The sequence below is a fragment of the Protopterus annectens genome, chromosome 6.part0 (assembly GCF_019279795.1).
Source record: "Protopterus annectens isolate FY-2018-M chromosome 6.part0, PAN1.0, whole genome shotgun sequence".
Lineage (NCBI taxonomy): Eukaryota > Metazoa > Chordata > Ceratodontiformes > Protopteridae > Protopterus > Protopterus annectens.
The window spans coordinates 480,270,769-480,287,208 of NC_056737.1; the positions used below are offsets into that span (position 1 = coordinate 480,270,769).

The 16,440-nt window shown below is 43.2% G+C and overlaps 1 protein-coding gene across 1 annotated transcript in view; it reads left to right on the top strand.

The window, feature by feature from the left end:
• Positions 1-16,440, top strand: part of STARD9 (StAR related lipid transfer domain containing 9) — a 1,457,104-nt gene that overhangs the window by 702,125 nt on the left and 738,539 nt on the right. The window contains exons 6-7 of the mRNA XM_044073541.1: positions 15-76; positions 4,412-4,524. Coding sequence (XP_043929476.1) covers positions 15-76; positions 4,412-4,524 — 175 coding nt within the window. The remainder of the gene's footprint in view (positions 1-14; positions 77-4,411; positions 4,525-16,440) is intronic.

The window sequence follows — 16,440 nt, forward strand, 5'->3', positions numbered from 1 at the left end:
TTTTTTTTCCCCAGGGGCTCTTTGCTAGGGACAGTGACTCCGTAGAAGAACCCACGTCCTGCAGAATAGAGGTCAGGTAAGTCTGTGTTTCATACAAGGAAGGCATAAGAATTATTGTGGCTGTGTGTGTGTGTGTGTGTGTGTGTGTGTGTGTGTGTGTGTGTGTGTGTGTGTGTGTGTGTGTGTGTGTGTGTGAGTTTTCCTTGCAAGCTCCCTCAGGCCATGTACAGTACAGTGACTCAGTGGTCTGCCACATAAGGTACAGGATCTAGGGGTTGATTCCTGACCTCTGGTTGCAATAGCTATAGAGTTTGCATTGTCTTTGTGCATCCATGGGGTACACAGGTTTCCCACATACCTCACAATTGTATACTGTTTGCTTGACTATTCTAAAGTATCTACTTATGTTTCCTGCCCTGGTACTGAAAAGGGTATGCAAAAAAAACACATCACTTGCTTGCTTTAAAACAAGTAACGTTTTGTAGGTATTCAGTATTTCAGGACCCATGTGATCTTTATGGTGTTTCAGAGTTTGCCTGGCTGTTCTTGTTTCTGAAAACCTTGAATAATCTCATAAAACTTTATTTTTAATCAATATATCTGTGCAGTTAGTTTTAAAAATCACTAGCTTTGCTTCTTTTCTCTAGAGGAACCTTACTAAGAATCCATTAGCCATTTTAAGCATCCAGAAATCTCTCTGTCTGATCTGTGCAGTTATGAAGCCTGTGCTGTGCAGGCTATTTAGTAATCTCTTGTATCTCCTGTATGATTTTCTTGTCGAGAGAAATCAAATTTCTTGTAACACACACACACACACACACACATTTCTTGTTATGTCTCAGTAACACCTGTAGTGTGTGGAATATCACACTTTTAGCAGCTTACATACTTTTTTCCTTCTACAGAATTTTCTAAAAATTAAACTATATTTTATGAACAGCAAAAATTAAGACTGTACAAACTGCAGTGTTATCAGTAAGAAGTATTTTTACAGTGATGGTGCATTCATAGTTTTTCCTTAAATACTAGAATGTGCTATAATGTACACAAATAGTTTTTCCTTAAATACTATATGTGCTGTAATGTACACAAATCTAGATTTCACAAACAAATTGCTGTATCTTGTAAACTATACAACTTGGACATATATTGCCTGACCATTTTTGTTAACCACACATAAGTTTTCACATAACAAGAAGTTCCTCTGAGTGCATGATTGTTAAGATATTTACAGACATATGAAAATTTGCTTAATTATATAATTAGCAATATACGTAATAATGGATATCTGTGAAAATATGCAGCTTGCAGTGCAAATATCAAAGACCGTCTTCTTCAGCAACATCTAAGCTTTCACACGATGCCACACAACAATTTAAGTCATTTTTTTTTTACTGTTAAATATGTATGGAAAATAGGATTGTCACCTTTTCAAATGCCCAAAGTGGGACTTTTTTTGTAGAAATGCAAGATTTTGTAGAACAAATCATAGCCACAGCCAGTGCAAAGTACATAACTTCACTTTTTTTTGCCCAAATTAAAGTACATTCTGTTACATTTAATTTAGTGTCACTAGTGTTGTGGATGGCAAAATGGATTTAGTTTTGTGCAGAAGGTATCCTCATGGCAAATCACTTGGGATGAGGCAAGCTCTGTATTTAGACAAGCTGCCATAATTCACAGCTGGGGCCGTGCAGCTGCGGCACATTTTAGTTTGTCTCAGATGTCAGCTGCAGTGCTGTACAAACACACATGGACCCTAAGAAGCATAAAGGTGTGACGCACCTGCAGAGAAGGCAGCACGCAGATCAGGAGATGGTTGATGAAAATGAAAACATTCACTGGGAAAGACACAGTGAATTATTATCAGAAGCTGGCAAACAAAGCATGCCACATGATAGAATACTTAAGACAGTGCAGATGAAGTGCACTTGACAGGTTGATGCATGGAATGAGTGGGTAAATGAGTAGATAAATGTAGCTGAAGGTGGAACATCTTTGCAAATGTGTAGTGCTGTTAACATCACAGGGTGATTTAGCTTCTCTGTTCAATGTATAATTGTTTGTGTCTTTCGGCTTTTCCCGGTTAGGGGTCGCCACAGCAGAACTCCGGTCCGCTAATGATTGGTAGTTGATTTTTACGTGCCGAGTTACCAGCCCTGACGCGCAACCTTCAACGAAGGTACGCCCATTCACGCATGTCTCCACGCAGAAGACGCTCTAGCTGAGAATCGAACCGGACAGCGTCTTACTATGAGGTGACATACTGGAACAGAAATATACATAAGACTCCTAAATACAAGACAGTTTTAAATATGCAAATTTTTCTGTAGGTATAAAGTAGACATCTACAGAGATTTTGCACTTATTTTAATCGTGTAGTACAGATAACTCTACATAACACTATACCTCACATTTGCACTTGTTCTGACTATACAGGCTGCAAAATGCTGTGCTATATCATCTGAGCTTTTTTAAAGTGCGGTGAAATTGAATTCAGTTTTTGGGGTTATGTATATTAAGAAAATCAGTTTTGCTGATGATTACACTGATTTTTTTCCTTAACGACTGAGGCCCGGATTTCTGAACAATTGTTTCTTTTCATAACAAGTACAATTTGTTTTGTGATTCAGACACACAATGTCTCTCTTAGTGCAAAGCCTAAAGTTGCTTATTGTATGTTGGCTGTACACATCACAGATTCATTAGGAGAGATCTGTGAAAGGTGTGCATATAACATGTCGTTCCATGATCTATGAACTTCTGTAGCTCAGCCTATAAAGGAGATGCTTTGCATAGTGTAGTCTGGCTATAGCTCAGTTTGTAGAGCACAAAACTCTTAATTTTGGGGTTGCAGGTTTGAGTCCCATGATGTGCGAATCCCTTTGGCTTGGAGGTTGGTATAATGGTTAAATTGTTTACCTCTTAAACACAAGGTACAGGGTTTGATTCTCACCTTTGATAGGGAAATTGGCTTAAAATGGCCCACAAGGGCAGCTAGCAATAGTACTTGTCTATGAACATATGAACAACAGGAGTTGAACGAGGACCAACTGCATTCCCATGTCTTGGCGTGTACATGTACACGTGGTCCCTATCGCTTGTGTAAATGAAGTAAGGACTAGGGTGCTGTGTGGACAGACTTTGAGCTGAGATGGCAGGGAACATCCTTTTCAGAGAAAGTATAGAATGGCAGTTGTCATCTACACACTGCTCTTTTGCTGCCTAAAAATAGAGTATTGTTGGGATAGGATGTGCTGTATCAGCCCTTCACTATTGTGATGCTTATTATTTTAATATGAGTAAATGTTTGTGAATGGTTAACTTTTTAAGATTACCTTTTATAAATAAGAGATTTTGTATAGTATTTTATGTGATATGAAGTAGAAGTTGGAATGCAGTGGGGAGGTGGGGAAAAATTCTACTTCCACAACCTGGTGTCCAAGACATCATAACAATAATGAGGAAAGGTGTAAAGGTATAACTGTCAGTGTTCTAGGGACTCAGCAATGGGAAAGGTGGGATGGATTAATAACTTTATTTCTCTGTTTGAGGAACATAACAAAAGTGGAAAGTGGAACTAATTATATTAGTGCTTCTGGCACATGGTAACAAAGTTGAGGAGGTGAAAGGGTGGTATAATTACTTATATTCATGTTTCATAGACATGAAGGTAATGGGGAGAGGAGGGAGGGTGGCATAATCGTATACTGATGCTCTAGGAACATGACACAGGGGGAGATGGGAGCTGTATGATTTGCTTTTGCATCAGCACATTTACTAACTAGCACTGCTGACTGAAATGCATAACAGAAACGTGTGCTATGCCATCATGTCAGAACATTATTTTAATCATGAAACACTACTCAGCCTCAGTCGTGTAGAGCTGATCTCTTTTGTGTTATGAGATTTTATTTATTGCAGTGTATGATATATAGGCCAAAGAAAGTAAGCAGTTGTTAATGTTTCATGAATACTAGCATCTGTCTTGGTAACTTAGAGACATCTGTAGACTGTGGAACTGTTTCAGAATAATCAGAATATTCCTCTCCCCAAGAGCATGAGGTGTATACTGTTGCAAGCATCTTATAATGCTATAGCTCAGATACTTTGTACTGAAAAGGGTTGATATTTTTACATTAGTATAAATGGCATGAATAGATATTGTACATATGTCTTCTGAAACCATTCTTAAAGTTGTAAGAATGCTTTCACAGTCTTGAATGCATCTAAAAAGTTTGTTAGCATATCTCAGTTCAGGCAATTATTAAGTGCATGTTAGAACATTCTAGCAGTCATAAGAGTATTATCTTTAGATGTTTCAGCATAAAGATTGACTCTGAAGCAGTCATGGTAGATATTTCTGCAGCTTTTCAAAAATAATACAACCCTTGTTCTTCCAATTTTCCAGCTTCCTTGAAATTTATAATGAGAGGGTCCGAGACCTCCTACAGCAGTCAGATCAGAAAAAGCCATACACCTTGCGTGTCCGTGAGCATCCTGAGAAGGGCCCTTACGTACAAGGTTAGTGCATTGTTTGCCTGGGCTGAATTGTGGCAGTCAGGAGAGAAAAGAAAAATCTCTTGTGGTTCTTTTGTAACAGAATTCTGTTAAACTTAAATGCTGTCATGGTATGAACATTCCTGTTATTTTCAAGAGTTTTAACCCACTACCTAATCAGAAGATGAATTAAATATATAAATATTACATTTAATTATTCAGTGTACTGATGTTAACGCATCACAGTTTTTTTTATGTGCATGTCCCACTTATACTTTGAAAAGTAGGGATCTGGTGCATGCTTTTCTTGCAAACCTATGCTTTCCAGGTTGTGGAGTTTTAATGTATTTTTGTTAATAAGTATTTTATAATTGTTCTACTGAGGCTTATTTTGAAGAAATGATCCCACTTTTGAATGACATTATAAAGTTTCAGTCCATAGCTATCATAGACAATGGTTAGGATTTGTGAAACCTAGTTATCACATTGCACAGGCTACATTACGTGATGTAGATATACTAAGGAACTTATTAATAGTGCTGCATGCTTCTAGGCTGAGAATTGCTGGTTGAAGGCTCATTGTGTCTGTTATTCTGAAACTGTCTTAGTTCTGGCTTAAGCGCTTGGGCTCCAGACCAGTTATTTTATATTAGCAGAGTTGTGGTCTAAACTCTTGTGGCAGGAGAATGTGGCCTACACACTTCTAAACTGGGAATTACTGGTGAAGGCTTATTGTGCCGCGTGTTCGAAGTGTCTTTATTCTGCTTTAAGCACTTTAGTTCCAAACTAGTTACTTTACATTAGGAAGATTTGTGGTCTAAACTCTTGTGGCAGGAGAGGATAGCCTACAACCTTCTAAGCTGGAAATTACTGGTTGAAGGCCTAGTTGTGTCTGTTATTCTTAGGTGTCTTAGCTCTGACTTAAGCACTTGGGCTCCAAAAGCAGTTGTTTTTAAATTATGAAAGTTTGTAGTCTAGATGCTTGTGGTAAGAGAGTGTGGCCTACACCCTTCTAAGCTGGGAATTGCTGATTAATTACTGCTTTATTTAAACTGTTTTTGCTGTTGTGACTGTGATTTTATGCACTTTGAATTCGTTGTACTTCTGCATTATATAGCATAGGCCAGATTCAGACTTGCTGAATCTAGACTGTTTGGTATCAGTTCAGCACTAAAACCAGCTCTTAGATACTGAAAGATTTGAGGCATCTGTTACTTCCAACTAACTCTAAGTGCCTGATGTTCTTCGTGTTTCACTGTAGCAGTCATCACATTTGGGTTATCCCTACCAGGGTAGCCCTCGGCCGGCCCAAATACCAGAGACTTAGTATTTCTGCATCAGTTGCTGTCATTTGAGGACTGATGTCAGGCCATCAGTGGTATAAAGGAAGGCAGCCAAAGCCATTAACTCAGTTTTTCTTGCCGTGGACCCGAAGCAGAAGCAGTTCGCATGAATGCCAGTTTTCATTTCCAAATTGAAGTCTTCTAAAGCTAAGTACCCCATTCTTGCACTAACTGATGTCAGAAAAAGTTAATAATTGTCTCGCCTGTGGAAAGCAAATACCACACCGAGACTTCCACTCTTACTCCGTCACTTGTCTAGGCCCAGACCACGACGTCCCCTATTGTTGCTTCTGTGCTTTGTTTAATGCCAGAACGATCTGTTGTCAGGCCCTTATTGTAGCCAGATATTTTTGTTTACAGTCCTCAAATTCCAATATGGCTTTGGTAAGCCATTGGACAGCAGATCTTCTGAAAAAGCATAAAGACAGACAAGACCACACAGGTCCAAACCTTCCGACGATGCTTCCATTAAGCTAGTCATCAGTCCTCCGGTATTCAGTGAGGTGCTTTTGCAGCCCCTGATGCCCACTTCAGTTGATTCGCAGGCCGCTGTCGAGACCCTTTCAGAGTCTGGTATGCTGCAAAACTCTTCTTCGTCTAAGGATCCTGCGGTCGTCTCTACCTTGGATGGGTCCGGAGCCACTGAGCAGGCACCTGCTTCTGAGGAATCCTTTGCACCTTCGAATCTCAACACAAACCGATGCCTTCTTTTGCAACTACCATTCTTTTGAAAACAACCGAGCTCCTTAAGCCCAGGGTTCGAACCACACCCAAAAAACTGACTACCCACTCTCAGGTGCCTGCTACCTTGCCTCAGTCTCAAATACTTAATATGGCAGAAGACCTTATCATGCTCATTAGGGGAAGCCAAGTCACCCCCTCAAAAAGGAAAAGAGATCTGTCTCCAGTAGTTTTGTCTGAACAAGAGTCAGATGAATCTGATGCATCTGACTATGAAGACATGCAGCCCCTCTCCACTTATGAGGATTCTGATGCAGAGGAATCCATTCCTTCAGCCTCTCCCCGAGAGGATTTTTCCTTTTGGGAAACCCTGCATACCTTAAGGGAGCATTTCCAGTGTGAGAGTCAGGACTACCCTCAGTTTAAAAAGAGACTCAAGGAAATCCTAGATTCCAGAAAACCAGACAGGTACTACAGATTCCCTGACTCACACAATATGTTTTTAAAAATCCTATAGCTGACTCTGAGATCATTTTTCAAGGGCCAAAAGGGATTAAAGCAACCTCTGCTAAGACTCCCACCCCCTCAGACAGGGATTCCCAAGCATTAGACAGATGGGGTAAAAAAGTATATACCTCATCTACTCTTACTGTCAGGGCACTAAATTGTCAGTTCCATATGCTTAAATATCAGCAACATACCTTGGAACTCCTTAAACAAAAAATGTCCTCCTTTTCTGCATGGGCAGAATCTAAAGATTCACAAGACTTAATGCATTCTGCAAGACAAGTAACTAAACACACTTTGCACTGTGGTTTTGACGCCCTAGAAGCTTCTTGAAGGGTAGCAGTCACTGGATCTCTCATCAGAAGACATGCGTGGCTTAAGGAACAACCCCTGCCAGACCATGTCAAATCTAAATTGTTGGCTGCACCCTTGCACAAAGATAACTTATTTGGCACTAAGGCAGAAGAGGTCTTAAAAAGATGAAAGAAAAAGCAAAATCTATGCGAACAGTTAAAGATTTCTTACAGGTCAAGCCCCCTAGGTTCAGCAGGCATTTTCCCTCCAAGCACTGGTCCTTTCCTGCTCCGAGTAAACAGGCCCAGCCTAGGCCCCATGGAAACAGACCCCCCCCCCCCCCAGACAGCAGCCCCAGGGAATGCAGAGATCTAAGCAGTGGACTACCTCCATTTCAAAACCAAGGAGTTCTAAACCACTCCCTTATGGAAAGAACTCACAATGACTCACCTTCTCCTTACCTTCCCTCTGCCCACCTTTACATACCCCTAGGAGGAAAGCACTCCTTTCACTGAAGCACCTGGGTCACCATTACCAAGGACCAGTGGGTTCTGAACATTGTGTCGCAGGGATACAAATTTTCCTTCCACACCCTTCCAATCCCAAAAGGGTTCCGAGATGTACCACCAAATCAGTGGGCAGAGGCTCAAAAGCAAATCCATTCCCTGCTCTCTTTGAGGGCAGTAGAGCACATTCCTGCAGAACAGATAGGCCAAGGCTTCTACTCCAGACTTTTTCTGGTGCCCAGAAAAGAGGGCACCTGATGCCCCCCATCCTCAATCTATCCAATCTAAACACCTTCCTGGTGATCCCAATATTCAAAATGCTAACCCTCCAGCAGCTGCTACCCATGGTCTCTAAAGACTCTTGGCTAGCCATCCTGGACCTAAAAGAGGCCTACCTCCACATTCCCATTAGGGAATCATGCAGAAAATATCTCCGTTTCAGGGCAGGATCTCAGCACTTTCATTTCTCTGCACTTGGCTTATGTACTGCTCCCAGAGTTTACACAAAATGCCTGGCTCTGGCCATTGCCTTTTGCAAACAAAGAAGTATTCAAATTTACCCCTACTTAGACAACTGCCTTATTCAGGCAGACAGCCAGGAAAAGCTGCTCAAACACCTGGCCTTTGTAAAGAGCCTACTAACCTCCCTAGGGCACACAATCAATGAAAAGAAATCCAAACAGTTGCCCACCCAAAAGATAATCTTCCTGGGAGCAAGCCTGGGCACAACAACCCAGATGGCATACCTTGCACCAGAGAAACAAATTTTCCTGTCCGCTTTCTTCTCTCAACTGGCCACCAGGTCCCAGCTTTCTGAAAGGAAAATCCTGCAAGCCCTGGAGCTCATGGCACCTCCTCATTCCATATGCCAGAATGCATATGAGGAAACTTCAATGATACCTAAAGAGCCTTTGGTGTCAACACTCTCAAGACCTGGACACTCTTCTACCTATTATTCCTTGCCTGAGAAAGGAATTTCTTTGGTGGGCAACAGGCTGCTCCCACAGCAAGGGACTGCCCTTCTCCCCACACCCCCGCCACCCAGACCTTCACCACAGACGCATCAAACTACGCTTGGGGTGCACACCTGGTTGGCAGGTGCATATAGGACCCACAGCAAATCCCCCTGCACATCAGTCAAAAAGAGATGATGGCTGTGCAGCAGGCCTTGATAGCTTTCAAACCCCTTCTCTCTCCAGGGGTTCTCCTGATCACCACTGTGATGTGGTACATCAGCAGGCAGGGAGGGACTCACTACTACCCTATGTGCAGGCTGGTAATGACCCTTTGGCTCACAGTCTCTTCCATGCAACTACACCTGTTAGCACAATACCTACCAGGCTCTCTCAACTCCCTGGCAGACCAATTAAGCAGAAAGCTTTTGGACCCACATGAGTGGCAGATCAACAGAAGTACCTTCTTCCCAATAACTCAGAAATGGGGAACCCCGAAGGTCGACCTCTTTGCCTCCCACACCAACCATCAGCTCAGCAAATTCTGCACCATGGAGCATCACTGCATGGCTTGGAAAGTGGATGCCCTGTCCTTTCCCTGGGTCAATCTCTTGGTCTGTGCCTTTCCTCCCCTACCTCTCAGCCCCAGGGTACTGCTCAAAATAAGGGAGGAAAAACCAAGGACCATTCTTATAGCTCCAGACTGGCCCTGACAGTACTGGTACCCCTTGCTGCGCAGCCTGTCCCTGCTGCCTCCATGGCATCTTCCTCGGTTGCTGTCCCTTCTTCCATGACGTCAGGTCGTCAGGGGTATAAAACATGCAGCCAATGCCATTACATCAGTCTTTTTTGCCATGCAGTGCCCGAAGCAGAAGCAGTTCGCAAGTGCCGGTCCGCCGACTCCTGAAATTTTCTTTTCGAGTTTCAGAACCGAAGTCTTCAACGAAAGCTAAGTACCCCATTGGGGAAACTTTTTCTTGCTCCTTACCGATGTCAGTAAAAGTTAATAATTGCATTACTTGTGGAAAGCAAATACCTCATAAAGATTTTGATTCATACTGTATTCCTTGCCTAGGCCCTGACCACGACGTACCTTGCTGTTGGTTTTATGCTTTATTTAATCAGCGCACTATCCGTCGTTGGTATATTTTCGCCTCTAAATATTTCGGTTCTCAGTTTAATTATCCAGAAATGTCGTTGAGCCATCCGACTACTGAATTCTGAAAAAACGCAAAGATAAAGACAGAGATAGGCCATCGAGTTCCAAGACTGCCGATGACGCTTCTTCTAAGCCAGTCACTGGTACTCAGTGAGGTGCTTTGGCAGCCCCTGATACCCACTACTTCTGATTCGCAGGCCTCTACTGAAACCCATTTAAAGTCCGTATGCCGCAAGATGCTTCAACTATGCAACCTGTGGGTGTCTCTACCTTGGATGAGTCCAGAGCCGCTGTGCAGGCACTGGCTTCTGAGGGTGTATTCAGGCCTATGGACTTGCATATTAAACCGATGCCTCCTTCTTCACTTAGGCCTAAATCTCGAGCCATACCTAAAAAAAACAATGCCCAGGCCACTTGCCTAAAAAACAAATGATAAGAATGGCTGAAGATTTAATAACTCTAATCAGGGATAGCCAACTGAAGCCTAGCACCAGGATTCTGTTTTTTCGGATTCTTCTGATGATCTGGATTTGCCCTTATCTACTTATGAGGATTCTGATGCAAAGGACTCCATTCTCTCTGCTTCCCTAGGATTTTTCTGTTAGTGAAACCTTGCACACTCTAAGGGAGCATTTCCACTGGGAAAGCCAGGATTTTTCTGATTAAAAAAAGAGGCTTAGGATTTTTTACTCCTGCTTCAGCATAGGCCTTTAGCTATTCCTCCTGTACTAGATATTGTTGATGATGCTTTTTCGGAATCTAGTTTGGCCCCTGATTCCTTGCCTCCTGCTCCCAGAAAACCTGATGGATACTACAGGGTCCCTCAGTTACACATGTTCCTTTTTAAAAATCCTATTGCGGATGCAGAGATTATTTCACAGGGGCCCAAGGGTATTAAGGCTTCTACTGCTAAAAATTCTACCTCTTCTGATAGAGACTCCAGGGTGCTGGATAGATGGGGTAAGAAGGTTTACACTTCTGCAACCCTTGGCCATTAGGGCTTTAAATAGCCAGTTTCATATGTTAAAGTGTCAGCGACATGTTATTGGATTGCTTAAACAGAAAATGATGTTGATTCCTGACTGTGTTGAAAATAAATAATTGCTGGATTTAATGCATTCTGCTGAGCAAGTTGCAAAACATACTTTGCAATGTGGTTTTGATTCATTAGAAGCCTCTTGCAGGGCTGCTGTTACTGGATCTGTGCTCAGAAGGCATGCTTGGCTAAAGGAGCAATCCTTGCCTGATCATGTTAAAGCTAAATTGTTGGATGCTCCCTTAAATCAGGACCGCCTGTTTGGCAACAAGGCTGAGGAAGTTCTTAAAAAGATAGAAGATAAAGCTAAATCTATGCAAACTGTTAAATATTTCTTACAAGTTCAGCCTCCTAGATTTAGTAGGCACTGGCCCTCTAAGAATTGGTCTTTCCAGCCCCTTCCAGGTCTTCTCAAGCCAAACCCTGACACAGCAAAAGCCCCAGGTTTCAGTCCCAGGGGACACACATGACTAAGCAGTGGGGGGGCCTCCACTTCCAAATTTGGGAGTAATAAGACTCCCCCCTATGGTAAACTGTCTCAGTGACTTCCGTTTAACATTTCCAAGCACTTATCAACTGACTGCCCCTTTGGGGGGAAAGATTGCTTTTCATGCAAAGAACTGGCAACTCATTACCCAGGACAAATGGGTTTTAAATATAGTCTCCCAATGATACAGATTTCACTTCCACACATTGCCAACACCAAGCGGGTGGCTGGCCCTACCCCCAAATCAGTGGGCAGAGGCCCAAAAACAAATACTTTCTCTCTTAAGCATGGGGGCTATTCAACTGGTACCAGAAAAGGGACAAGGTTCCTACTCAAGACTTTTCCTGGTACCCAGAAAAGACAATTCATGGCGTCCTATCCTGGACCTGTCTACTCTAAACACATTTTTGGAAATTCCAAAATTCAAGATGCTTACTCTTCCCCAATTACTTCCTATGCTAGGCAAAGATGCCTGGTTGGCAACACTAGATTTTCAAAGAAGCATACCTGCACATCCCAGTCAGGGAATCTTGCAGTAGTACCTACCTTTCACAGCAGGCTACATGCACTATCAGTTCTCTGCACTGCCCTTTGGCTTATCTACTGCGCCCAGGATATTCACAAAGTGCCTAGCTCCAGTTATTGCATTTTGCAGGCAAAGAAATATTCAAATATACCCATACCTGGACGATTGTCTAATTCAGGCAGAAAGCCAGGACATACTTTTGAATCATCTGGCCTTTGTACAAAGGGTTCTAACTTGTCTGGAGTACACCATAAACAAAAAAATCACACCTGGTACCCTGTCAACAAATTATATTCGTGGGAGCAAGCCTGAATACAACTTCCCAGATAGCTTACCTCATGCCAGAGAAACAAATTAATTTGACAACCTACTTCAAACAAGTGGCCACAAAAACTCTGCTATCTGCAAGACAAATATTGCAAGCCTTGGGGTTCATGGCCTCCTGCATTCTTCTAATTCCATATGCAAGACTGCTTATGAGGAAACTACAGTGGTATCTAAAAAGCCTATGGTGTCAGCATTCTCAGGATCTAGAAGCAATGATTCCCATCATACCTTGCCTATGCCTAGAATTCCTTTGGTGGGCAGAGGCCTGCCACCAAAACAAGGGACTACCTTTCACACCACCCCCTGCTGCCCAGACCCTAACAACAGACGTATCAGACTATGCATGGGGGGCTCACCTGGCAGGGAAGTGCATTCAGGGCAAATGGAACCCAAGTCAAATCCACCTGCATATCAATCAGAAAGAAATGTTAGCTGTACAGAAAGCTCTGACAGCCTTCAAGGACACATTCTTCCAGGACAACTTATGGTAAAGACGGACAACACCACTTTTATGTAGTACATAAACAAGCAGGGGGGTACACATTCTTACCCCCCTCTGCATACTAGCCATGGCATTGTGGAACACAGCTTTGAGCTACCAAGTGAACCTACAAGCTCAGTTCCTGCCAGGAAAATTAAATACACTAGCAGATGGACTAGCAGAAACCTCATGGACCCACCCGAGTGGAAACTGGAACCAAGGATTTTCAACATGTTGACAAGCAAATGGGGGAGCCCAGATATAGACCTGTTTGCCTCTCCCCAGAACTACCAATAGAACTACCAATTGGACAAATTTTGCACAAGGACTCCCAACAAGCAAGCCTGGAAAGTGGATGCTCTGTCCTTCAGCTGGAAAAACCTATCAGTCTATGCATTCCTCCCCTGCCTCTGCTTTCCAAACTACTACTAAAAATCAAACAGGACTATCCAAGGATGATTTTGATTGCTCCAGACTGGCCATGCCATAGTACAGCTGTGTAGGCTTACCATAAATGTAGATGTCCGAGTGTATTCACTGTTGCAATCCTGGTTACCCTCCCTCCAACCCCCTAACTTATTTTGGCTATACCTCTACTTTCCTTTACTATGCTTAAAAGCCTTTTTGGTGTAATTGCTTTTTTGTTGGAGGTATATCATTGTACTTTTATATTTAATTTCTCTCCATTAGGGGGGCACCTGACATCTGGGGCAAGAAAAACTGATGTAATGGCATCGGCTGCATGTTTTATACCCCTGACAACCTGACATCATGGAAGAAGGGACAGCAGCTGACGCAGGACCCAAGACTTTGTTAATCAGGCTGACTGAGGGGTACCTGTAAGCAGATAACCCAAATGTAATGACTGCAACAGTGAATACACTCGAACATCTACATTTATGGTAAGTGTACCCAACTGTATTTTATCCATGAGGCCAGATGCCCTAGCACCAAGAAAGTCTTATGCAGGTAAACGAAAATGTTTCTGCACCTGGATCCAGACTAAGGGGGCCAATACGGCACAACCCTCCATCCCTCTCATCCTGGATTACTTAGCTGACCTACTACACAGTGATATCTCTTTCTCCTCTATAAAAATTCATGCCTCTGCTATTTCTGCTCATTTTCCCACTGAGCAGCCTCTTTTCTCATACCCTTTAATTAAACAGTTCCTCAGAGGAGCTAGCAACTTGAGACCCCCCCCCCCAAAGACTCCTACACAAGCTTGGGACCTTAACTTTGTCCTTTGTCTTGGAAAAGCTCACCCTGCCTCCTTTCGAACCAGCTTCTTCTGCAGAGCTACAATTTCTCTCCTGGAAGACAGCCTTCCTTCTGGCCATCACTTCAGCCAGAAGAGTCTCTGAGCTGCAAGCACTCATGGCTGTGGAACCCTTCATCTTCTTCCATGCAGACGGGGTATCCCTCAGAACTCATCTATCCTTCATGCCCAAGGTTCTGTCCAGTGTGCCTCTCAACCAATCCATTCATCTGCCCACCTTCTTTCCTAATTCCCAAAACAAGGGGGAAAAGATCCTGCACTCAGCTCAGATACTATCTGGACAGGACTAAACCCTTCAGAAAGTCTGATCAATTGCTGGTTAGCTGTGCCACAGAAGTAGAAGGCAAAGCCATCTCCAAGCAAGCCATTTCCAAATGGATAGCACACTGCATCCATTTCTGCTACAAACAGCATGGTAAGCCTCCCCCCCAAGGGGGTCAGCAGGACACACTCCACCAGAGCAGCCTCCACCTCTGCAGCTTTCCTCGGAGGAGTCCATACCAGGGACATCCTGGAGGCTGCCACCTGGACATCTGTTCACACTTTTACCAAGTATCACCACCTGCCTCTCTTCTCCAAATCCAGGGCAGGGTTTGCCTCTGCAACCTTGCAGGGCATTCTAGCCAGCCCCTAGCTTCCTTGACTGCCTCCACCCATTTCATCAGCTTTGGGAATCTACCCAAATGTCATGACTGCAGCAGTGAAACACGAAAAACTTAGTACAGTTGTGTACACTTACCATAAATGTTGATGTTCGAGTGTATTTACTGTTGCATTCCTGGTTTCCCTCCCTCCATCCCCCTTTTTTCTCTTTTTCCTTTTGTTACCCTTCTTCCTTGTTGTTCTCCTTTCCTTACAAGGGACATATTGGTATTTATTTTCCACCGGTAGGGTTCTTCCACCAGAGCCTGGCCACCTACTTTGGGGACTCCTGACAGGTTAGGGCAAGAAAAGCTGATGTAATGGCGTCGGCTACTTTCCTTTATACCACTGATGACCTAATATCATTCCTCAAGGGACAGCAACCGATGCAGAAATACTAAGTATCTGGAATTCAGGCCATCTGAGGGCTACCCTGGCAGAGATAACCCAAATGTGATGACTGCAACAGTGAATACACTCGAACATCTACATTTATGGTAAGTGTACACAACTGTACTTTTTTGCTCTTACATTGCACTTTCAAATTGTATTTGCATTCCACTGTCTGTTTGAATTGTCTGAACTGTTTTTTGCCACATTTTACTGTATACTGTACTAGTTCAGCTGTAGCACAGCCCAGTTCCAGGTTTGCTGTTTCTGGGTCTGTTTTGCAACTTCTGAGCATCAAATTCAAGCCAACTTTGTTGGTGAAGGCACTTCTGCACCCTTGTGGAAGGAGAGTGCTGTCTGGGTCCCATCTAATTGATGGTGATTGGACTAGAGCTCAGAGGGAATGTCCTTATTGGCTAGTTTCAGTTAAAAGGGTTATTTCCTGTTTTATTTAAGCCCTGCATTTGTGCTTGTTTGTGTGTAGCGCACCATCATGCACTGCCGCATAGTTGTGGTTATAGCCATAAATGTTTTAATGTTTTGCTTATTAAATTTTCTCTTAGCACTTTGCTTGTGGTCCTCCAGAGGTTTTTCGCAACCCTGCTCTAGTGTCAGGTGGAACACTAAGCCAAGCCTCACACCTCTCACCCACTGGCCATTTCTAAGTGCGACCTCTTTTCCTGACCATATAAATTTGCCTAACACTATGGATGGACAATTTTGCACAGTTTCTCCAGCCAGCTTGGTCAACATGGGCATCCTGAGGCAGTGTAGCAACTGACTCATGTTCACCGACAACCCTCTACTCCTAGTCCACACAAACTCAACATGTGAGAGATGTGACTATAAGAAGAACCTTGAATGCATGCTCTGTCACACACCAGTCAGTACATATGACAATGAACAGGTTGTCAGCATGCACACCTCACCTCCTACTCCACCCAACACACATCACACATACCTACATATGCAGAGGTCCTCACCAGAAACATACCTAAACACCACAGACCTCTCAAACACAAGCACTCTACACATGATACTTTCTCTGCAGAACACAGTACACATAATAGCTCACACACTAGTGTCTCACCTGTGAAGCCCTTAAGACAAAACCAAATATATTTAGTCATAGGTGATTCCATCGAGAGACACATAGATGTCCCTCTCACCAGACTGGATAAGGAAAAGGTCACAGTCAGCTGTCTGTCAGGTGCCAGGATCCACCATATCACACATGCAATCAAGTCTCTCAATGGCAGGTACTGTTATGACTCCGTCATAGTCCATGTTGGTATGAATGAATTGAGATGTACATCTCTGGACTATATA